The 26048-nt window shown below is 33.0% G+C and overlaps 1 protein-coding gene across 1 annotated transcript in view; it reads right to left on the bottom strand.

The window, feature by feature from the left end:
• Positions 1 to 2237: 2237 nt before the first annotated feature.
• LOC129226873 (tigger transposable element-derived protein 4-like) overlaps positions 2238 to 26048 on the bottom strand; it is a 32515-nt gene continuing 8704 nt past the window's right edge. The window contains exon 2 of the mRNA XM_054861503.1: positions 2238 to 2606. Within this exon, the coding sequence (XP_054717478.1) occupies positions 2238 to 2606 (369 nt within the window). The remainder of the gene's footprint in view (positions 2607 to 26048) is intronic.

Genomic DNA, 26048 nt, shown 5'->3' with positions numbered 1-26048 from the left:
ACGCGTGCATCATAATCCCATCGTTATTTTCCCTTTTCCCCTGCTAGATTCATTCAGATGCAATCGTCTTTATTTGGCAAACTGCCAAATTTCATACAATCCGTCGTCAAACAGTACAGATTGTTTTTATCTTTTCTGAAGTGGTTTGTTTAGTGGATGTTTTCAAGCATAGCGTTTTTGAAAATATTTGCTGCACATTTTGAAAATAATTTCAAAAATTTATATGTAACTATATTTATCTATGAATCTATCCATCTATTTTTATATCTATCCATCCATTTATTTATCCATCTATATCTATAAATATCCTTGGATTTTATCTTAGCTATAATAATGTAAAATGTTCGTGTGCTTGTGTGGGAAACGGTAAGACCCACCAGAAATATGAAATTTGATATACAAATGCAGTTTATTGGCAATGTGCACCTCGGAGTCAGATTTTCGATAAATTAACTAGAAAAAAGTTATGCTTGTATAATGTTGTTTTCAGTTGCCTCACCTGTATGTTTGTATGTACGTAACGGATTCTTGCCACTCAAATTTCGACCACTTCCTACGATCGGATTCTTTTGAAATTTAGTAAGCGAACTCAAGCCCAATGATAATGCAATATTATGTAATCAAATTCATTAATTAACTATTAATTAGTAGTTTATTCCAATTTTAATCAACATTTTTGCATAAATTCTCTAATATGAAGACGAAAATAATGCTCTCACGAATTAAAATTTAATATCGATAGAAACTCCTGAATTTTCTGCATCAGGAAAAGTTTTAACCAATGTTCCAAGGTAATTTGAATATGAATTATAATTGTTTTTACTAATTTCATACTAAAATACAGTTGAGTCTTCAATTGAAAACTCATTGTTAATCGCGGTCATTGTTAAACAATGCATTTATTAAAATGTTTCTCAAATTTTTAAAGCAGTATAAATATAGTTTCCACACACGCACTTAAAAAATATAGAAAGTAAGAATAAATATATGCAAGATTTTTTACCTCCGCTTATCAGGTACGTTATTCAAGGGGAGGGTGTCTATGCTTGAAACTTTGCTCACGTACAAAAAGCCAATGACAAATTTAGCTTTTGGCACAAATCAACTCCAAGGGCGTTGGGCAATCGAGTGCTTTGATCATTTAGTCTAACTAAATGCAACTCAGTATAACTTAATTGGTATACAAGTGGACCTTAATGTAAACCTGATTAGCTCGATTAGACAATTCTTGACAGGTAGTCCAACGTTTAAAGTTGAACGTTTCAAGAGTTCAACTGTTATACCTTAAGGGGTATAATTACTCTTTTTAGAGTTCGAGAGCTGCCAGTCTCATACAGACATTATATATAGAAGATATTGAAGTTGGCATCTATGCATTTCGAAAAAACAAACAGTAGGGGAGCGAGGGGCTTGTTGTAACAATTTTTAAAAATGGTGTCATATCTTGAGATGTATTGGTTAAATTATCACTAACTAAATTTTGATTGGTACTCTGACTATTCTTCTACGAAGTCTAATTGAAAAAACATCACAGCTATAGGTATCTCTTTCAGGAAAAAAAAATTCTAAAAAAAGGGAAGTGTTACAACTTACCCCGTACTTGGGGTTTGTTGTAACACCTATTGGGATATATAGTAACAACAATAAAAAACATGAATTTTACACCATTAACCATTTATTCTCTTCACATTTTGCTTTGTTTTCAACAAATAATTAGGTATTTAACGAAAATAATAAGATACTTCTATTAAATGCATCTACTATTAAATAATTAATTGAAATACACTTTTTTTAGATAATCAACAATTTAAATATTTTAAATTTAAACTATTAATCCTTTTTTGTATTAAAATTCTACCATAGGTACTTATATACAAACTAGGCACTTCGAAATCATAGTAAGTTAAATTATAAACCTCCAAATTAATTATTTTAATTATCTCTTAGTTCTTACATCTTATAATAATCAGTTTGTTCATAGGTCTCTTTATCAATGAATTTAGTCTTCATCTCAGTTACAGTTAATACAAACAAAAGGAATAGTATCTACTCCGACACATCCTACATGTGCCCACAACCCAATCACCTTTTGAATGACGGTACCCTTCGCTGTAAACTAGACAATACCACTCTTCAGATTCAGATTCCGAATCCGAATTTAAAACCCTTTTCTTTACTCTTTCTATTCCATATTTATTGCTTGCAGATTTTTTACCTTTGCCTTTTCCCTTTTACTTTTATTTATCTTTATCATCTTTTTTCTGCTTTCTGTTCATCTTTTCTTCATATTCCATTCTCAAAGCTTCTTTTTCAGGTGTGTCTATCAAAACAGTGGATTTCCTTTTACGCCTGGTATTTATATTTGTTTTCCGTGGTGGTGCCTTTGGTAAAGGTCTAATTTTCGATGAGGAAAATTTGCTTAGACCAGAGCAACTCGGAGTTGTTTCGTTTGCAGTTTCGAGATTCAACGATAATTTTTCAATCATATTTAGAGAATTTTCTGATTGTTCATTGGGATCTGGACGATCAGTGACAAAAAAAGGAGCAAAGTCACTGTCTTGGAAAATATCTACATTTAAAGGCCAAACACCGGAAGCTTTAAATCCCTTATTACATTACAAATAACATACAGCAATGTGGGGCAAGTTGTAACATGTTACAACATACCCCGAGATTTTGTTACAATTAACCCCAAATCATAGTTTTTCATATTTAGCGTGTTAACTGTTCAAACAACTTTATAATCTTGAAAACTATGAAAATGCAGTGAAAAAGCACTGTTACTACTTACCCTTGTTACATCAAGCCCCTAGCTCCCCTAAGTGTATAATATTCCAATTTGCTCATTGTAAAAAAAAAGTTTAACATTTAACTACAATACTGAGTAACTTTTTCATTCTTTACCTTGAATCTTTTCGTGAAGGTTTTTTAGAATGCAAGAAACTCTTCTTTTTTTTCTTTTGATGTGATTCAAAATCAATAATACTTCTTAACTAAAATCCTCTTTAAAAGCGCTTAAACTAGTCTTTAATGATTCCGTCTCTAAAAAAAGGGTTCGTCAAAAAATTGCAAATTATTCTTTGAACAGCATTTTCCACTAAGTAGATGATAATCCCATAAAAGTTTTTTTTTTTTTTTTTAGTGCAAACGATAGAAGGGACTTTTTTTCCGTATGCGCCGTATGTAACTCAAAAGCAAACTGAAAAACTGAAATCAAGATGTAGTTTTAAAGATTTAATTCAAAAGATTTTTTTCTGTCTGAAATTGAGAAAACAGCGAGCGTTTTTTTTTTTTTTTTTTTTTTTTTTTTTTTTTTTTTTTTTCAAATCATTGTTTTAAAAAAGGCAATTCAAATAGCTAATTCCAAAAAAAATCGTCAGAATATTATAGGGTTTAGAACTTAAAGTTGTGATTTTACCAATAGCTTGTAATTTTCAGTAATAATAATAGGATAATTATAATAGTTAATAAATATTCCAAGTCATAACTCAACTAAACTCATATTAGTAATCTGGAAATGATGCAGCAATGGGGAAATTTTCGCTGCCATATTGATTACGTGTATTCTTTCGGCAAACGACGAAGTAATAAATTAAAGTCATATAAGTTATTTAATAAGTAATAAGGAAACCTTTCCTTCTTAAGAGACTATTACTAAATTTTTTGATTTTATATTAAAACAAGTTGTGTTTAAAGTTTTTTTTTCTTAAATGAATTATGCTCTTATGGTTGTTTTTTCAAAAGAAAACATCTATTTCTGCAACGTATTTTCAAGTGAGTGTAATGGTACCTTGTATGAACCAAAGAACATTTTTCTCGCAGCCTTTATTATTTGAAATTAATTCATGTTCACCAGTTCAAAAACTATAGGAGGCGCTGCAGTTTCTGTTCAATGGCCGCTGAAAAGGGTAAAATATAGACCACCCACTTTCGTACGATGTGATCTGTCTAATATCTGTTTTGTCTGGAGCCGCTATTATACAGGACGACGCATCAGCATAAGTTTAGCCATTTTGGTTCGGATTTTTCATTGTTGCGGAGCTAAGGTTACCAGAACAAAGTTTCGAGTTTGGCCAAATTGGCCAAAATGTTCTTTTCAACAATTCACGTGCCGCTAATAAAATTGCTCGCAGGGGAAAATCACCAAACTCAATAACTTGCCAGAAAAGACAACCACTCAAACAAGCGCTCCGATCCAAAATAGCTTATTTAAAGCTGATGCTTCTACTCGTATATATAGGAGTCTTAGCCTTATCCGAGCAAAATTAAAATGTTTTATTCCGTTGATTCATTTCTTAAACATCGCTAGGTGGTGTAATTGAGCTTTAAAATTGCTAACTTCACTGAACTGTGTGACACGATTTTTCTAACATGAATACTATCTCGTGTATTGAGTTACTTATTTAGTTGTAATCGAAATTGCCAAATGATATGGGTGTCTAGTACGTCACGTTTCATAGTTATAGCCTCTATAACATTTTCATGCACCTCGCTTATAATGTGATAAAAAAAATTCAATTCCATCATATATATTTCAATAATTAGAAGAAAAAATAGCCTATTAGTATATAGTGCAAGAATTATCATCAGCACGAAACTGCAATCCTCGGCTGGAAATGACTGAGCTGGCGGTGTATTTCACGTATTTCTGCTTTAGCCCTGGCTAATGGGCGGTAATTTACTGAATAATGATTCGATTACATTTAAAAATTTAAATTTTTAGCCATTTATGGAAATTTAATTTGTCATAACTTTAAAATGGTACGTGTTACAAGAATTTTGTTTATCTATTTCTGTTTAGCAGGTCCAACTTGATATAAATCAGCTATTTTTCTCAATGTTATAGAGAAAAAGTAAAATTTTGTCACACTTTTATTTCAGCAGTTTTTTTTTTTTTTTTTTTTTTTTTGTGACAACTTTTGGTTTTTTTAGTTATTGCTTGTTGTACAAATTTATTAGTTCATTCTATTCTAAAAAAAATTAACGTACTCAAAATGACTGATAAAATAGATAATCAATACAAGTTAAATAAATGCATTTCTTCAAACATGTTTTGTTAATTCCTTAATAGAATGCTCAAGTTTGCAGCCTGTACACCTCACGCATCGAAACACCCACAGATTTTAAGCCTAACCGTTCCTTTCTCATTAAATAAGTGTTTCCGATCTGTGTTTATGAAATATTCAGCTCCTCGCATTATGTCAATTGGACGTGGATGTATCGCTAATTTCTCCCCTGAGAAAACCAATATTGACAGAATCGCTTGCTTCATAGCTGACGTAAAAGGTTCGCAAAACTTTAATGAGGACGTGACAGCAGGAGATGCGTTAAACATGTTGAGTTGTTAACTAATTTCGCCTGTTAGACGCCACTTTATGTGTGGAAGGATCATCAAAACGATTCCAATTTGGTTGAACTGGAGTGATTCGCTTCGATAATGTACGTTTGAAATTGCTTCAATAGCACAGTTAGGTATTTTCAGTAGATTTCAGTAAGAAAATTAAAAGAATCTGGTGTTGCTAATTAGTATATTGTTGGCACTGTCATCGGGATTGGATTAAGTTGTTTTTACATCTTTTTTTTTTTTTTTAAATAACGTCAAAGAAATTGTGAAAATCTGTATGTGGCGAACCTGCGTCCAGAAGCCCCCATAGCACTACAACCTTGAAGCTTTGAACAAATTTACTTTGAGCCCCGGGAGTGGTTTTTTATTACAATTTCATTTTTTTTCTTTCGTAATTAGTTTTTTAAGCTTAAATTTCACTTAAATTGGCTTTTTAAGGTATGAAAGACTTCCCACACGCCTTAACATTCTATGTCGTTCTGCATCAAATAAAGCTTGTTCCAATTTTCTCAATTAATTAGAACAGCAGATATACGGGCAACTACCTTAGCGAAAAGTCCTAGGCTCAACTCAATTCAAGTCCTGAGCTAAAGAGCAAAATATATCATCACATAAATAATAGCCGATGATCGAGTAACACGCGTGTTTCAGCAATAAAACTCGCGCAACGGCATGATAATTTGATAATATGATTTGGTAATATGATTAGTTTAACACGCAGGGGAAGGCTTTATTGTGACAAGGCTGAAATCGATCAGGAGACTTAACTGTTTTACTGGTAAGGCTGCAATTTTAGGAGAATGAAGAAACGTAAAAATGGTCAACAATGACCGCTCTCTACTGGAGTTAGGGTTAAAACTTAAACTTCCGAAATACCCACTAACAGACAATTGAGGCGTTCAAATGTAGAAGCAAATTTTCACCCGTCATACCATTACGGGCGATTTTCTAGTTACTATATTATAGACCATAAATTTAAAAGCAACTTTTCAAACGTACAAAACTGCTGCTTTACAAAGCTTAAAAACCTCTCAACACCTATAGCTGTGCAAGTTGGTACGAGTTAGTTTAGATCCGGGAAAAGGTGTGCTCTTCAAAGCATTTTCTTTTTTTCAAATGTCTCAGTTATATGTATATTTCTATCAAGTTCTTTTAGTTTTCGGGTAGGAGCGGGATAGTGTTCTGTTTGTGAGCTCTCTTTACTTCAATCCTATTTTCTACGGGAGGGAGAGGGGTTTTTCCTCTTTTTTGAAACAGCTGTCCCCCCCCCCCCCCCAGTTTTCAATGTTTCAGGTCAATTATTTTATTAGAAAAGTTCTGTTCTACGCCAATGACATACAAACATACACACACAGAAGCCTGTATTTACGTACAAGCTAAGCAAGCTATAGCATAGGGCCCGCGCTTTGTTAGAGGCCCCCAAATCCCGGAAAATACACTATCTCTATTCCTCTTTGTTTTCTGCCCCACTTGCAACCGAAAACAAGTTGGTGTCATGAGAAATCTATAGTTTCTTTTTTCTTTCAAATGTAAAATAGCTATTTCTAACAAAAATAGAACAGGACTAAAAATTTACAATTAACTACTAAAATATCAGATTGGAAAGTGCAAATGAAGCGCGTTAAATAATGGGGTTGTTTCCTTCAGTCAAAGGTAGTACTTTTTGTCACTGAAATTAATAGAATAAGCAAAAAAAAAAAAACAACATGGACCCAGAAAATACTTTCAGTTTCCCAACAGTTATTTTTTAATTAATTTTTTAAAACGTCCGATTTTTCAAACAAGGCGTGATCTTGATGACGTCACAAATGATGCTCTTTGGCGCATCTTTCTACTGCCTTTCCACGTTATGATAATCAAGTAGCGAATTAAAATTGCTCTCTACGCTTGCTATCAACTATATCGTTGCCAATACACGTGAGTAAAGATGCGAATTAAATATTTTGCTCTGTGAATGGCAATACTGAATAGCATTTCATCATTTGTGACGTCATCGGACAGAAGCATAAACAATGAATGCGCGCCGATTTAAGTTTTTTTTTTTTAATATTAAACGTAAACAAATTATTTAAAAAATGGTCAGATCCTATGTTTTTAAGCATGCTCTTTCAGAAAAAAATACTTTTAAAATTTTGAAACGACCCCATTTTAATTGTTTTAGAATCCTTGAAACTAATTAGATAAGTCTTTGAAAATCCTAAACAAAGTGGGCTCCAATTTTATTTATCAAGTGCATAAATTATAAATTATTCAAATGGGCAGTATGTTACTCTTTTGTAACCTATGCTCTAAATCTGTACACCATTTGTTTTAAAGCATTTTTTACTTTTGATCATTTTATATTTAAATCATTGCTGTATTTGTCGGTGGGTTGGAGGGGGGATTAAAAACTAAATGTACCGAAAGCTAATGTGAGTAAGTAACAATACATCGTCTTTTCTCTTCACATGCTCTTTATCTCATTCATCTGCTGTCGTTGATTTTTCTGATAAAAAACAATTGTTACTTTGTATTATCTTAATTTGCGAAAGAGTATATAACTTTAAGAAAGTTTTGTTTGCCTACTTCTGTCCTGATATTTTTGTAGTTCCAACTACATTTTATAAGGCTTCAAAATGTAGAATTGTATATCTATTTTTCGAAATTTCCTCCGGGGGAGAAACTCCCAGGCCCACTACAATTAGGGATATTCTTAACTCCACTTAAAGGGGAGTCCTGGGTCAAAGTTGATACCATTCGCCCCCTTATAGTCAATCCAAAAAGGACATCACGGAAAGCACATTAACAAAAAACAATCAAAATAGTAAAAAGTATTGCTGTATGTATCAGAGGAAAGAGACAAACATAGTAAAGAGGGGGGGGATAAAAAAATTTCTCTTACACCATCGAGAAAAACGTTGTTCAAACTACAAAAGGGGTCCCATATATGAAATAGCTTAGGGCCCCGTTAAGTCTAAATCCGGCCCTGAACACACACACACAAACTAAATGAATAAATGAAATGAAATATGAACAGAATAAAATAAAATAAAATAAATAATTTAAAATTAAAATAAATCAATAAATAATTTAAATAAATAAATTTTAAAAAATTTAAAAATCCTCTCCTAAATATTTTTATGACGCCAACTTGCGCCATAATATCCCCCCCCCGTGGGCACCCCTGGTTCGAAGTGTCTCCCCCCCCCCCCCCCATTCACCGCTTTCGTATATTTCATTGCCCCAAAAGAAATTTCATTCCTCTGAAAAATGTCAAGGATTATTTTCCTTCCTCAAAATCTAAAAATCTTATCTATATCTCTCGTAATACGAGATCACACAGAGCAATTTTATTGGGGAATTTCATGCAGGTCACGGTCCAGAAGAAATGAAATGCCCAGCTGTATTTCAAGATCTAAATCAACGTTTGGAACTGCCTTGGCCGGCACGTTTTTTTTTACAGGGTCTCCTGAAAAAGGCTGATTGTTTTTAAAAATTTATAACAAGAGAACGGTAAATGATAAAAATAAAATTCTCGCAGAAAATTCATGTGGTGGGCCGTAAATCCCCCCCCCCCCACGAGTTCCAAATTTTAGTTGAACATTTTTGCAATAGATGGCGCTGCAGATAGTAAGCCCCGTAAATCAAAAAAATATTTAAAATTACATCATAATTTTTCGAAAATAATGAACAAAAGAACAACACAATATTTTCAAACAATCGTCGGCTGTAATCCCATGTCGCAATTGCGGAAAAATCAGTGAATTTCAATTCATCTTTTTTGACTTACCGGCTTACTATGTGCAGCGCCATCTATTGAAACATATTTGAACTAAAATTTGGAACTCTGAAGGAAGATATTTAGCGCCCACCACATGAATTTTCTTCAAGAATTTGTTTTGTATCATTAACCGTTCTCCTGTGATAAATTTTTGAAAACAGTCAGTCTTTTTCAGGACACCCTGTAAATCTTACTACAAGGTTTCTTTCTATCTACATGAGACAAAACACCGGTTTCCCTGTAGCTGTAACCAGCAAATGAATTGGTAGTATAGAATGGTAATTCCTTTGTTCAAAGAAATAACTTCAAAATGATAAAAACGTTCACAAAGCAACAATTTATACACCATCATTGAATAAATAAAGAAATCCTAAAATAGTTAAAATGTAAAATATTTTTTTAATCAAAAATTTTCGTTTGACCAAAAAAGAAATTGCCAATATTTTCATCCATTATGCTTCAGATAAAGAATTTTGTTCAATTATACTTCAGATCCATAGATTCAAAAGTCCTTCTTCCGCGTTCCTTAGACACTGCAAAATAAGGAATTAAAAAAGAAATACTTAGAAATAAATACTTTATCTTCAATGAATTATGCATACTTTTTCTGGTACATTTTCATTCTTCACGTTGATCTTCCACGCTATCGGAAAATATCTTCACCGCATCGAAAAGATGGAACTCTGAAAATAGTAACGGCAGCTTAAGGAATTTAATTAATATAATGAGCTTAACGAGCTGGGATTAATCACAAAAAAAGGTAAGAGAAATTTTTGCTGGGAGTACTGAACCAAACTTTACTTTTTGCTATGTAAAGTTCAAAAGTTCATTTTTTATATAGTATGAAAATAACTGTAGCGAAAGATGCTACGGCATGCGTATAATCCTAATTTTGGAAAAACAATTTCAAACACACACGCTCGCGTGTATGTGTGTTGTGTGTGCGTGCGTGTATGTGTGCGTGCTCTTGTTTAGATATTTAGAAGAGATTTTATACGCTGTGCTGCTTCTTATGTAATTAAGCTGAGAAATAACTTCCAATAAATGCTTTCTATAAAACGCTACATGTCCCTCCAGTATTTACATTTCCAAAACAGAAAAAAAGAACTAGTGTGTTGTGGACATCATGAAATTTTATTCGATATATTTCTTACGTATTGTTAGCTCTTATGTAAAAATTACTCACTTCTAAGTGTTATTATTCGTAATTTAAACAGAGGCATGAGTAAAAATCGAAAATCATTTTAAAAGCTTTGCTTAGTTTAATTACAAACATTTAATTTGGTAACAACTAGAAGAGGGCAACAGATAACAATTTTAGATCGTTGCGATTTTTCCGATCGCTTGTCAACAACGCAAGTGAAAAACTTTCTTGAGACAGTTGTCAGGGGGGGGGGAATTCATCCTTACCTTCACACTATTGTTTTCAACTCCTACAAACGATGACCAAAATGAGCCCCACTAGAAGCGTTCGGAGCCAAAATTGAATCAGCGCCAGTTTCTATGTATAGGTTCACCATTATTCCAAATTTCATCTAAATCAGAGCATTACTTCTTGAGACACAGCAGTCTCACTTAACGGGGAAAGAACGTTCGATTGCACCACTGCTCTTAAGATATATTGGAGTCAAAATCAAATCAGCTTTTGTTCCTTCTGAGGCCTCTCAATGGATGGATTTTTGTCTGAATTCTTGATTTATTTCTTGAAACATAGCAGTCACTAGTACCGAGGAAAAAACATTCAGTTGTTCCACACACCCTTTGAGCTGCCAAAATCAGGTCAGCACGTGTACCATTTGAAGTCTACCAATGGATTAATTGTGGTCTTAATCCGCCTGTTACTATATAGCAGTTACGTATAACGATGAAAACGATCGATTGCAAGATTCCCTCCCCCACAGGGGCGGATCCAGAAATATTTTTAAGGGAGGACAAGTTTCAATGGCCGGGGTTATATCTCCTACGTAAAAAAGCTTCTCTTAAGTAGGGGTGCCTCCCACCCCAATGAGATGAAAACCCATTCAAATACCCCCTTCCTACAATTTTTCAATGGTTAAGCTCATTAGAGATGATTGTGCTTTTGAAAATAAACAAAAAAAAAACTGAAAATAGCAGTAGCCCATTCAAACGAACCCAGTCAAGCCTTTGAACTGTGACGCGCTGAGAAGAAATACCTTACCGAACGAAGCAAAAAACATGTTAACATTGATTCCATGTACTATTTTTTCCAATCTAAAAATTTGAAGATTGTAATAATTATAATAAAATTCTTGTCACAAGGAGGTCAGCTGACCCTTTGACCCTCCCCTGAATCCGCCCCTACTCCCAAACTCCTCCCACCCCCGGGAGGAATTGGTGACAAAGATCAATGGGCACCAATTCGCATAGGGGTACATATGTGTAACGAATTTTATTCGATTTCATGCAGTATTTTTCGCACCATTCACGCACACACACAAACAAACAGACATTTTCCAAAAATTCATTATGGATCCGCACACCGCAAAACGTGCAAATGCCACGGAATTCGAGACTCGAAAATTTTCATGAAGCCAAAACTTTCATCTATTTATAAGGTATAGACGAAAGTAAAAAGATTTGAAGATCTGGAGTAAATAATAAAATGTCAAATGCTTGTTTTAATATTATTGTTCTCGTCATTATCATAGTTGTTATTTCATTTGTGGACTGTGTAATCACTCCCATGGCAAGATCTATCAACTACGCTTCGGAATCTAACTATAAAAGACTTCTTTGGTCTGCTCAAACATGTTTTTATTTTTTATTTTATTTTTTTTTCCATACCATAATAACATGTGTCTGTGGTCTTTATGGGCTTGTTAGTGATGCAGATGTGTTGTCTGCTTTTAGGATGGGAAGTCTTGTCTCATAAGTAGTATACTAAACTTAATGCATAAAACATTTACATTTCCTCTCAGAATTCTTCCCCATTTTTTATATTTTCAAAAATTACCTAAAAACCCACTTTTCCTCCCCCCCCCATATTTTATCTCTTAGCAGTGAAATTCTGTTTCTCGATTCTTAATATAACGTTGTGCATTACAGCTACGTTTTGCAGAGATGGTTTATTTATTTTTATTACTAACTTATTGTTCGAACCGTGATTGGAGAATGTCGACTTTCACCAGTGATTCAGGGAAATATTCGGTCTGTATGAACTTCGAATAATTAGGTTTGAAATTTTGAACAAGCAATGAAGATGACATATACAATTTTCTTTCGGGTTTTTTTTTTTTTTTTTTTGGTGCCCTTAAGTTAGCTCTCCCCCCTCCCTCTCTCCCCCTTTTTTCACATTTAGACTAGTGGAAATGTTGGTAACAATTTTAAATATTCATATTTTACTTCTTTAATTAGCATTTATTAACCAAGGACATGAAATTGCGCATTTTTCTGAGAATAAAACTTTCGCGCTTCTGCTGTTCTTTTCATTCCCTTGTTGCAAATATACCCCCCCCCCCCCCCCCAGTTTCAGCAAATAGCTCTTTTTTTTTCCAATTCCGCTATAAATAAATAATGGTGTAACATGATAGATGAGTGACAGATTATTTTATTTTTTAATTAAGCATGGAAGTGAATTGCACGTATAAAAATAAAATCTTTGATTAGCAACTTCTTGTTAAAATACCTAAAATGTTACTTTTACCTTTTTTTTTTTTTTTTTTGTAATGTCATAATAGCATTTTCGGTAAGCGAACGCAGAAATAACTTCCATATTCATTTCAGTTCAATTTTTTACGTTCAAAAATCTTTTAAAAACACATCTTTTTATTCTTTTTTTTACTCTTTAGTTGTTGCGTACACCATTACCATTTACTTTATGTCAACTGGCATATGTCACTTTTGACATCTTTGGAAATTCAAGATCTTTATAATCTTGTTTGCCCTTTAAGTTCAATTTAAAATGATCAGAACCCTCATGAATATTAAACTCATCTTAATTTGGTAAATGACACCGCACGCATCCCAGTTTTCCAAAAGGTATTGCGTTATTAATACGAGATAGAATTTAGATAAAATTTATAGATGATTTTTCTTTTAATATAAAATAACCTTTGAGTTAATTTTGCTATTCATTGACACGAAAAGAAGAACCTTTGAGCTAAACTGCTTATTTTGTCACAGTTTCAGTTTTAAGAATATACAGGATGTTCCAAAATTAATATCGTGGTCTGAACACTTTGTGGTTTTATTGGCGTAAACCTTAAGATCATAACTAATACATGACGTGATAGAGCAACTCAAAAAGTTATGCGTACATTACAAGTGCTCAATGTGAGCACTTTTAGTCACACAGTACAAAACGAGTCGATAGCCCAGTTCTTCCGAAACGTTGTTTAGTGGTTGTAGTGAATTGTTGCCGCATTTCCGTTTCTTTGGTAGGGTTGGTCAGCAGGTAGTGGAGGCTCATACACACGATCCTTTATGAACCCTTAAATTACATGAATTCCTCGCGAGATCCGGTGAGCGTAGCAGGCATGCGAAACAAGCTCCCCGCTCACCAGATCTCACGCCATGTGATTTCTACCTGCGGGTGTTGATAAAGGATTGTATGCATGCGTCTTCACTACTAGATGGACTACCGACCAAAGAAACAGGATTGAAGCAAATGTTGCAACAATTACATCACAAACACTAAACAACGTTTGAGAAGAACTTGACTATCGACTTAACGTGTGTCGTGGGACGAAAGGTGCTCACGTTTAGTACTTGCAAGTTTGTACGTATAACTGTCTGAGTAGCTCTTTCATGTCACGTATTAATAACGATTTTAAGTTTTACGTAATAATTATGACAAAGCGTTAAAACCCCGTTATTAATTTAGATGTGCTTTTAGATTCATTATTTTCACTGTAGTACACGATTTAGCAAATGGCAGGAAAGGCATTTTAGTAGATGAATGTATTTATCTTTAAAACATTGCTAGATTAAAAGATCTAGCGATGACGTAGAACTGTAAAAACGGTTCTATATCGATTCTTGAGGGAGGGCGGGGGGGGGGGGGCGGGAGCAAACTTTAAAAAAAAAATGCTCCATCTTATTGAATGAACACTAGAGTGGAGTGAAAAAAAAAATAAATTCTGATAAACGTTAGGTAATAGTGCGAAAAAGTTGTCTTTTGTAGAGATATTTAGTTTGTAGAGAGGTATTTGTAGAGAGGATTTCATGAAAAAAGAATATCTTGAGGGTTCGTCCGCGCCTTGAAATTGACCATTTTTGCATAAAAATTGGAAAAAGTTGCAATGATTTCCTCAAAAATAAAAATTTAATAAATTTGATGTAATATCACTTAAGAGTAGGCTTTTTCTATAGATTACACACCGCATGTGATCATTTTAAAAATTAACTATATTTTAAAGTTCCACACATGCTTTGAATTTGACAAATATAGCGTCAAAACAGAATAACATCGTGATGCTCCGTACATTGAGGAAAAATTATTAGAAGTTATTACTTGTAAAAATTTGCTTCTATATTAATTCTTACATAGATAGGTCGAGAAAAATAAGTAACACAAGCATTTCTTATCCGGTAAAAATAAGATAATTCTCCACTCAGTCAATAACATGAGCTCAAAAAGTAAAATTTTCCTGATAGGGAACAATGGTTGAGTGTAAAAATTTGAAAATGTAAATGTAGCTTGAAACATCCGACATAAGTCACACCTCGAAACAAAAGAAGTTGCTAAAGAAATTTTAATATTTTTGAGCCCTCAAACTGTAATTACATTGATCACTATAAAACATAGTTTGGCGTGCGAGTTGAACTATTTCACTCCTGCCAATTTTCGGTCTTAGTGTTATACTGTGGCGCATTTTTAGATGCTAATTTGATTCGAATAAAGCCTTTGTCTAAACAGTTTGTTGTCTAAACTCTTGGTAAGACCACTATAGCAAGAGCTTCTTTATTTAATTTGACCTATCGTCTCACTGCTTTATTATCACATGTGAGTTTTAGAAAACCATAAAATTTAGTAGCATTCAGCACCATTTCTTTCAAAGTTTTATCTAAAATTCCCATTTTGGAAAGGTACAACCAAGTTTTCCCACTTCTGCTTATCGATGAACTCATGGTAGTCTCTCAGCTTCGAAATTGAAATATAAAATTGTAAGTTTTCGATGTCCAGTCGAATTCTTCGAATTTGACGTTGTAATCCAACGCAAACCAAGTTCTCTGATGACGATCATCTGCATTCCCCAGTGTAATATATTTTAGATTCTCAAAGTAACCTCTGTATAGAACTACAGTATTGTTGATGATCAAAACGTCATCTGAGAAAATGGTTTTCGTCGGAGTACGATGGGAAAAGTTGAAGAATTCGATTGGACAAAAAAAATTTGTAGTTCCAGATTTCAATTTCGATGCTGAGAGACTACCTTGAGCTCATTGATAGGTGGGTGTGGGAAAACTCGGATCCTGCACCTAAAATAGGAATTTCAAATAAAACTTTGAAAGAAATGGTAGTACTTGATGGCGTAACTACTGAATTGTACGATTTCCAAAACCTCACGTTATACTAAAACAATGAGTCGATGAGTAAAATTAGACAAAGAAGCGTCAACCACAATTTGTTGTCTAACCATGAGAGATGGATTTCTTAGAGTAAGATTCGAATCCAGAAATATTACTCCACATTGCATCACTAAGGCAACACATTATTAGACCTGACATTGTTAGGAGTCAAGATAATGAGTCCGCCTCGCCAACCAAACTATGCTTTATGGTGTGAAATGTGGTTACAGTTTCAGAACTCAAAAATCGTTAAAATGTATTTAGCAACTTCTTTTGTTTCGAGGTGTGACTTATGTCGGTTGTTTTAAGCTACATTTATATTTTCAAATTTTTACACTTCACCATTATTCCCTATCAGGAAAACTTTACTTTTTGAGCTAAAGTTTTTGACTAAGTGGAGAATTATCTTATTTTTACCGGATAAGAAATGCTTGTGTTTCTTATTCTTTCCGTACCTATCTATGTAAGAATTAATATGGAAGCAAATTTTTAAATAATAACTTCTAACTAACGTTCGCAATTCTGCCAGTGCTTGCTTCGGAGTCGGATTGTTTTTGGAGAAAAGGAGTCAGAGTCGAAGGATTCTAAAAAATTCGGAGTCGGAGCCGGAGTCGGTCATTTTCCCTCGACTCCGCAGCCGTGTCCTAGACACCATATCATTAAAGAGAGAAATTCATACAACAGATATTTGCTACATAGGAATTAACCTGTATTTGTTGAATGAGGGAAAGAACTTGAAACTCAATTTGCAGCAGAGTTTAAGTGGGATAAAGATGCTATTTCGTGTATTACAACCATGTTTCACAGAGAGTTACTCATTTTTCCCCACTTTTAAATTAACTTGAGAATTTTCAAAAAAAAACTGCCTTTCTCACTATCTCTTCCTATTTCCCCAGTAACTTCCAACACCCTGTAAATACTGGAATCGCAGTAATTGCATATCACGAGGTAGAAAAAAAAAAGTCGGAAAAATCTTACAAATTTTCAATAAACTACAACCTTAGTAACTCCATTGAATGTTGTTGTCGCAGAATTAAATTAGAAGTCAGCTGCCAATTAAACAATTTCGTGACATTCTAAGATGACGTCATCTGCATTGAAAATCAGCCTCCAACTCTCAAAAAATTCTCCTCTTCAGCTGCTATTGATTGGTACCTGTCTCTTAAGCGTTATTGATTTCTAGCTTCGGAAGCACTTTAACAAATTTAATGACTGCTAAAACTTCCCAAAATTAGTCAGAGGTTGACGGAAAAAGAAAGTGAACATAAATGTCATGTTTCGTAGAATAGTAGAATATGCAGCGAATCAGTCAGCCTATATGTTTGAAAGATGAGTCAATAGTATAAAAATTAATTAATGCTAACTAGCCCGAAATAAAATTGATAATATACGTTTTCATTAGCTTCACCTGTATGCACGTATGTAGTTGAGTATTTAATTTTTACCCAGTTCCTGTTTTTGACTAAATATAAATTTTATTTCCTTTTGCTAGTTATACATACAAGTATTCAGGTGCATCCTGATGATAGGTCAACGTGACCTCACAAAGATTTCCTCATTCGGTAAATTTTGTCCGACGATTTGGCAAAATTTGGAATTTTTAATCGGCAAAACTAAAAAATCGCCCGTCAAGGTATGACGGGTGAAAATTACTTCTACATTTGATCGAAGCAATGGGGTCGTTTCCAAAATTTTAAAAGTATTCTTTTATGAAAGAGCATGTTTAAAAACATAGGATCTGACCCTTTTTTAAATAATTCATTTAAGTTTAATATTTTTAAAAATTACCTAAATCGTTGCGCTTTCATGGTTTACACTTCTGTCGTGTGACATCACAAATGATGAAATGCCATTCAATGTTGCCATTCACAGAACAAAATATTTAATTCGCATCTTTACTCACGTGTATTGGCAACGATATAGTTGATAGCAAGCGCAATTTAGTAGAGCGCAATTTTAAGTCGCTGCTTGATTATCATTACGTGGAAACGTAGTAGAAAGATGCGTCAATTGCATCATTTGTGACGTCATAAAAACCATGCCTTGTTTGAAAAATCGGACATTTTAAAAAAATAATTTTAAAAATCTGTTGGGAAAATGAAAGTATTTTCTGGGTCTATGTAAATTTTTTTTTGCTCATTCTATCCATTTTAATGACTAAAAGTAGTACTTTTGACTGAAGGAAACCACCCCATTGCCTATTTCAAAATATAGTTTGATATTTGAAATTTTAACCCTAACTCCAGTGGATTAACCCTTAACTCCAGTGAGTAGACAGCGTTTATTGCTGACCACTTTGTCGTTTCTTCATTCTCCTAAAAGGAGTCTTACCAGTGAAACAGTTAAGTTACCGGATCCAGTTCAGCCTTGTCAAAATAAAGCATTTCCCCGCATGTCAATATTATCAAATTATCATGCCGTGGTGCGAGTTTCATTGTTGATGACGTCGGCGTTACTCGATCAGGGAATTCGCTATTATGTATATGAGGATTATCATCATTTGGCAAACTTTGAGTTCTATTCGGCAAAATTATCATCATTCGTCAAATAATATATTTACTCCAAAAAAAAAAAAAAAAGAAACATCTGTGTTTCACAAAGATTGATTACAATCTTTTGAACGACTTTAACAAATTTAACGACTGTTAAAACTTGCAAAAACTAGTCGGAGGTTGATGAAAAAGAAAGTGAACGTGAATGTTATGTTTCGCCGAATCAGCTTATATGTTAGAAAGGTAAGCCAATATGTATATAATGAGTAAATGATGATAACTAACCCGCAAAATAATGATTACATACGCTTCCGTTAATTCTTCCAATTCAATTTTCATTCACTTCCTGACTCAAGATTCATTTGAAATTTCGCATGTGCCCTTATCTCAATTCAAAATTTTCTAATCATATTCATTAAGTAATCAGTAATAATTTATCTGTTAATCACTGCATTTATTAATCACTAATTGAGGAGCTTGATAGTAATTGTCTTAATTTTGTTAACGGAGTATTCGTTAATATTGAACTTTTATTTTAAAAAAAAACTTTAATAGAAAGAGATTCCCGCTATTTTTTTAACATTTAGGTTCATTGTTTGATGAATAATTTTGTTCTTCTTAAAGCTCATTCAAAAAATATAATTATTGGTTATAGGAACATTCAACCGCTGTTAAAAATAATCTTTAGGTACATCCTAAAATTACACTGTCCATATTGCTACAAAAGCCGTTTTTGTAACAACAATTGTATTATTATTATTTCTTTTCATAATTTAGAAATCGACATACATGTTTATATAGTGTGCATGTGTGTGCATCATTCATTAATTTTGCATTGGCTTTAAAAATCATACTTAAAAGCAAAATGGGCGCTATTTGTAGAATAAATGCATTTTCCACTTTACAGCGTAATTTATAAAATCTTATGAAATGGCAGTTGGACTTTTTTCTCATTTCTTTTTTGAAGTCAGTTCTACTCTTCGAATCGAAAACAATTTTTATGAAGTAAATTTTAAAATGCAAAAAAAAAAAAAAAAACTCGAGTCAGATTTACATACATATAACCGACCATATGATTATATTTTTATGAATACAATTTTATTCCTCCAAAAATATTTTTTCGCTTTTCAGAGTATCATGGTAAACTGCCGTAAATTATATCTTACCTATACCCATTGTTCAGAAACGATTTGGATGAAAAAATTCCATGACTTTTTCATGACTTCATAAAAATGTTCATGACCTTATAACATGAAAAGAAAAGCAATATTTTTCATCAAACTTGCCAATTTTTCAAAATGAGCATAAGTAATGCAAATGACACTACCTCATCGAAGCACTTACTTGTGATTCAAAAATAACCTAAAAAACTAAATTACTCTTATTTGCCTTCATCATATACGTTTAAGTATAAAGTGAATATATATTAAGTATATATATATATATATATATATATATATATATATATATATATATATATATATATATATATATATATATATAGATATATATATATATATATATATATATATATATATATATATATATATATATATATATATATATATATATATATATATATATATATATATATATATATATATATATATATATATATATACAGGTAGAATGATAATGAATGGGACAAAGGTTGAATGAGTCATTTCTAAGTTTCAACAAATTTGCTTTAAAAGTTGCCTTTTAGCGTGCATTCAGTGCATTTAATCATCAACGTAATTTGAAAATCAACGTAATTTTCGGTTCTTTAGAGCAAAGTGACATTCTTTCGTAAATTCATGTTTCTCTAAACCAGATACTTGTCTTTAAAAAAAACATTCAGTGATGAATAAATCCTCTGATTCGAATTTACTTGTTTACTTATTTGCACATTCTCAAATGCATTAAAATTAATAGGTTCACAAATTCCAGAACGTAGTGTTTGATTCTTGACATTGAACGTAGCAGTGTGTCGAATGGGTCAGTTTTGCGGGCCGTATGTTGGGCACTACTGTTTTAGAGTATTAGAATTCCCTTATTTCTGTATTCTATGGCCTGATTAAAGATCATTATTTCCTAAAAATTTCAACAAATTAAGATAAACTCTGATACATTTGAAAACCAAGTTTTTAAAAGCGACGGAAACGAACTCGGATGAAATTGAATTGCGTTTTTGAGTGGGCGTGGCAAAATGAAAAACGTGCATATTGGCTATTACAGAATCTCTACATAGAGTATAGAATGAAGTTTCCAAACAGCGTCTGTGTGTTTAAACTCGCAAAACTCGAGAACTACCCAGCCGATTTTGCTGAAATTTTCACAGTTTGTTCCTTTCAGCCCTGAAAATGTTTGCAGACCAGTTCAAAAAAAATTCGATGAATAATTCTTTTTTTTATTCTAATTTAGGACCAATTTTCACATAAATTCCTGAATATGGGGGCGAAAAATTATTTGCAAATATTAATTATCGTTGGAAATAGTAGAATTTGCCGCGTTCTACGCAAATTGTTTCAATGCTCTAACTTAATTACGGCGGGAGTTATTTGCGTGTTTCGCTCGAATTTGTTTAGGCTTAGCTGAAATTTAGGCACTAGTTTCTTCATTAAATCTAGCAATAAACAGTGAAGGAATTGTCACACAGTTTCATTTTGACACCATTGGAAAAAGCGACATTTTTTACTCCAGATCTATCGACCTATGGTCGAAAAACTGAGCTTCTATCTCCAAAGAAAAAAAGTTCCAAGCGTTTTTAAATCAAGTTCGAAAAATGTCATCCTCGTTCAAGTTGTTAAACATTTTATTTTCGTGTTTCCACGGTTACGCTTTTTGAATTCATTGTTTTTTTCCCTATTTTACCTTTAATTTCTTAAACTTATTTTATTTCGCGTTTCCATGGTTACGCTTTTAAAATCCATATTTCTCATTTTAATTTCTCAAAAGTATTTTAATATCTGTCGTCATTGTTTGAAAGGGATGGTGCATGGGGGATTTTCCATGTTTTTTTTTTTTTTTTTTTTCAAAGCCAGATTGTTGAATATATGTCCCTTGACACAATTTTTTATTCTCAAGGTAGACCGTGCAAAGCCGGGCAATGCAATTAATATAAAATATAAGAAGTGTTGAAAATAATGGTAAATTCAAAATTAGTGATGCCAAAGCAGTAAAATCACATTGCAAAAAAGAAGAGCGGCTGCTACAGAAGTGGAGGTAGAGGCAATGAGATTTCAAAACTCAGATTTTTTTTTTTTTTTTTTTTTTTTTTGGATCGTTCAATTTTCTAGTTTTAATAGTTTTTATATTTGCAACTCCAACAAACTATAGGGGGTACTGCAGCCACTGTCTAATGGCGGGTGAAAAAGGTAAAACAAACGCATGGCCTAGCGTATAAAATGCTCATAAGCCTAGTAAATTTTGTTCATATGCATGATTTTTTCGCTGTATTCTTTTTTAATTAATTTTACCACATTTACAAGATGTGCATGGTTAAAAGATAATACTATTTGTTCCCTTATGTAGGTAAATTACTGCATCATGACAAATATGCTCCACGGGACATTTTAAAATGCTAGCATAACTGATCTGCAAACGGAATTGTCTTAACCAAGAAAAGTGAAAAAATGTTCTGACTGCTGTAGAGCTCAATCAAAAATGACGTATAACAATGAAACTAATGCTTTTTTCCAGGACAGGGGATTTTCAACTGACATGAGATTGGAATTATTTTTTAACAATTTGGAAAGAATGCGACTGTAGTCACATTTATGGGGGGGGGGGGGCTAGATGCAGTCAACATTGTCAAATTGAGCTAAGTCATATCAAACTGCTTTTTATTTATTTAACTATGCAGTGACAAGAATTGATCTGCATATTGAAGCAGACACTGTCTAAGAGAATATCGTCTACAAGTTAGAATTAATGAAGAAATGAAGTTCAGAGAAGTGACAACTTTAGGGAAAGCAGATCTGCTAATGTTTAAGCTGAACAGACTGCTAAGTTTACCTTGTAAAATATAGCTATCACTGAAACTCAATGCTATATCTTACTCTCAGTCAGATTATATTAACACCTGATGTAGCTTTTATTTTTCGTTTCACTAACCACCAAAGGCACGTAGACAAAGCATATTATTAGTATTATGTTACTGTTTTACATATTACCTTTAAAAAGGAAAAAAGAAGTAAAGATATGCAAGCTAATGTATGACCCTGTTGATTTTTCCCCGTAAAAGGGGATATTTAAAAAAAGAAATTGTTTATAATTACCAAAGAAAGTTACACTTGACCTGATTTCGTTAACGGCCATTAAAGACTTGCTAAACTAAATGTATAATCCAGTACTAGCTTTTTACTTCCTTTTACAAAAAAGGAAATATTGTATTCGCGAAAAAAATTTCACTCAAAAAATCGGCCTATATTTCTATTTTGCTCACCCCCGAATGAATGTTGAGTTTATTTTTCAACCCGACCACACGTGGATATGTGCCTAGGAACGTACAGACACTCATTTTGACGATCCCCGAATTAATTACAACGAGTTTTCTCGAGACGTCTGTATACGTATGTGCGTATGTGTGTATGTATGTCGCATAACTCAAGAACGGAATGTCCTAGAAAATTGAAATTTGGTACTTAGACTCCCTAGTGGGGGTCTAGTTGTGCACCTCCCTCTTTGGTTGCATTCTGATGCTCCAAAGGGGGTCTTTTGTCCCTTTTTGGAGGGAAATCATTGTTAATTTCGATGTAAACTCAAGTGCAGGGCCGCGCCGTCCCTACGTGCGGCGCACGATGGCGCCAGAGCCAAAAAGGCGCCGAGCTCTACCGATCAAAAATAGGGGGGGGAAAAATCTTCATTCAAAAAAATAAAATTGAACTTTTCATTGTATAAATGGTGGATGAAATTATACTGCTCATTGAAATAAGCTATCTGTCTCACTTCCTATCTTAAAGGAAAAATTATTGCCTTGCTGTGTCAAAACATGCAATTCCAAAGCTCAAGCTTTTGAACTGAAAACTCTTGACGCTAATTAATGCATAAATTTTCATTTTTCCTCCTAATGTGCAGCCGTGAAAGCGTTTTCGGTGGTGTCTGTGGGTGAGGCATCAAATTTGCTATTCCCCATTTTGGTTACTGAACTCGAAATAACTTTGAGATATGAAGTAAAATTGTACACGGTATTCCAAAGTTCAATATTTGCCATGTTCCGATTTTCGGACATAAAATGTTTTTTTATTCGTTTATTATGTCTTAAATGTATTCGTCCAATTAGATTTATTTTCTTAAATAAAAAATGTAGAGAGTACCACTACCACCTTGAGCTACATTTGGTATGTATTAATAGTTCATATTTTTTACTTCAACGGTTTAAGATGTATTATCAATCCGTAGTGTCAATAAAGGTTAAGGATGCGCGTCGCACTGAAACCGAAGGGTATACTCAAAAGTTATTTAAATGCATATGAAAAATTTTCACGAGTAGTATTAGTTAATTAATGAAGATTTTAGCTTTCTGAAATGTATTATGATATTCTTAATCACGTAAATAGGACAATGTAGAAACATTTCATTTTTAGTGTTAAGATCTTCACACTTCAGCTTATAAATTGTCGGGAGGAAATCTTGGATCTTTTTAAAAATATCTTTTTAAATATTTTTTAAAATTTCCACGTTGCAGATTGTTTGTCAGCTAATTACGCTCCCATCACATTTCTCTTTCTTTTATTACCCCCCCCCCCCTTTAACCCCTTTTTATTCCGTATTAAGATGAAAATATTTTTAAAATGATAAGACCTGGAAGCTCCCCCCCCCCCCCAAAAAAAAAAGAAAGAAATCATTACAGATCATCCTCAGTTTGAGGAGAGCCACCAAACACTTCATGCTCTAACAACATTGAAGATAGTCTTAGATTGCATTTTTGGAGCTTCTATTTTGAAAAATTTCCGAGACCCTAACGTTAATAGAAAATGGTCAACAATTGCGTTTTTAAGTCTTTAATTTCAAAAGTGTTCATGGGGGGGTGTTCCAAACCCTGTTATATCAACACCAAAGAACGACGAAAATTGAGCTTTAAAATTACAATTTCAAAAAAAGAAAAAAGAGGGAACCTCTGATCCTTTCCTTCATAATACTATTATGAACGTTTTAAAATCTTCGCTTTGAGGACTTTAATTTCGAAACATTGGGAGGGGACGATCCGATCAGGAAACTCCATAAGTCTTTCCATTCGGCAACGTGAATGGTCTATAATCGCCTTTTTAAGACATCAATTTCGGAAAATAGTGGAGAGATTTCCGTAACTTTTTCTCCCCCTTACATCTCCGAAGATTGTATAACATTGCGAGTTTCGGCTGATTAAGAATTGAAGTTAATTCATATGAAAAAAAAAGGAGTGTCCTCCCCCCTCCCATAAAACGTCTTTCCGGTTGCGTCACTGTTTCGTAAAATTTAGCCGAAGGCGTCAATCAGTTTATTTAGTAGGGCCATTCCCACGGAAAACGGTAGTTTTGTCCCACACGTGAAGCTTCATATATTTTATAAAAAATAATAATTTAAAAGGATGATGAACAAAATTTTGTTGCTTAAGAAAGCACATGCGCATGTGTGACTTCTCAAGCAAAAACTGTCTAGAAAAATTATTTCTTTTTTATGATATATAGGAACCGTCACGTGCAGGACAAAAAAAACCATTTTCAGTGGAATAGACATATACATGTTTTTTTTTTCAATGGTTTAAATAATTATATCTAAACTAATGAGAAATGTTTCCTTTAAGTTGAAACCATAGCTTTCAAAATCTACAATTTGTTTTGTCATTGCTGTATTAATAGAGCAAAAATATTAACTTATTCATAAGCAAGTTACCAGAGGTTAACTTTGGATGTCCCGCACGTAAATAAATTTTATTTTAAATAACAAAATTGTTCAATAAGAATATAATTGTGTCAGGAGTATCTTTGTATGAAATGTAAAGATTAATAACTGAATTTTTTTTTAAATACCAAGCACTTTTCATAATGCACTCAAAAGGACAAAATAACTTTTCTGGATCAGAAAGGACAGTTTAAGAATTCTTGTAGTTTTCGAAAATTCCAAGAAAATGACACCAAAAAACAAAGAAAGGTGCGGCTCAAGTCATGAAGAGAATTTATCATCATTATCTAGCTTTCAATCATAACTTTAGAGTGTTGAAACATGCATATTTTTTTTTTATTCACTATTGTCAAGTTTGTCATCTGTACTGATCACTATTCTTTTAGAAATTGCATATCCAAGTAGCGGATTTGCAGTGTCACACCCATCACAGCACAAAAAAATTTCCTGTTTAATAAAAAAAATTTAAAAATTCATCACAAATATCATGCATTAAATTTCATTTGAATGACTTTTAATGGGAAAAAATGCTATAGTCATGAAACATTAAAATATTCACAGGATTTTCTAGAAATATGAGTGCAGGTGAAAACTCATGTCTCGCAAACGTCACAAAATTTTAAAAATTTCTTTAAAAAAATTAAAAAGTCCTACAGTTTTGCTTCAACTCAATTATTCAAGCAAATGCATAGTTAAACATGATCAACATATTTTGTTAGTGTGTGGTGACGGATTTCGTGCTCAAAATGTTCGTTTAACCAGTAAAAATAGTGTCTGAATGTCAAACCCGTCACAATGGAATTGCTCATAGTCAATACTGTTAAATCACTTAAGATTTCTAATGCTCTTTTAGCTGCTGTTACTTTCCCTTTGCCCAGGACATTTTTCCATGACTTTGAAAATTTCAATTTTCTATGACTTTTCAAAGTCTGAAATTTGCTTATTATTTTTCCATGACAATACCAGTGATCCCAAATTGGAGCATTTTAGAAAACCTTTCGGAGCAGAAAAACTCCCATTTTGGAGCAGACAAAAGTGCTTTTGGAGCAGCTAAGAA

This window comes from Uloborus diversus, chromosome 7 (assembly GCF_026930045.1).
Source record: "Uloborus diversus isolate 005 chromosome 7, Udiv.v.3.1, whole genome shotgun sequence".
Taxonomy (NCBI): Eukaryota; Metazoa; Arthropoda; class Arachnida; order Araneae; family Uloboridae; genus Uloborus; species Uloborus diversus.
This window is presented reverse-complemented; position numbering and strand designations above follow the sequence as displayed.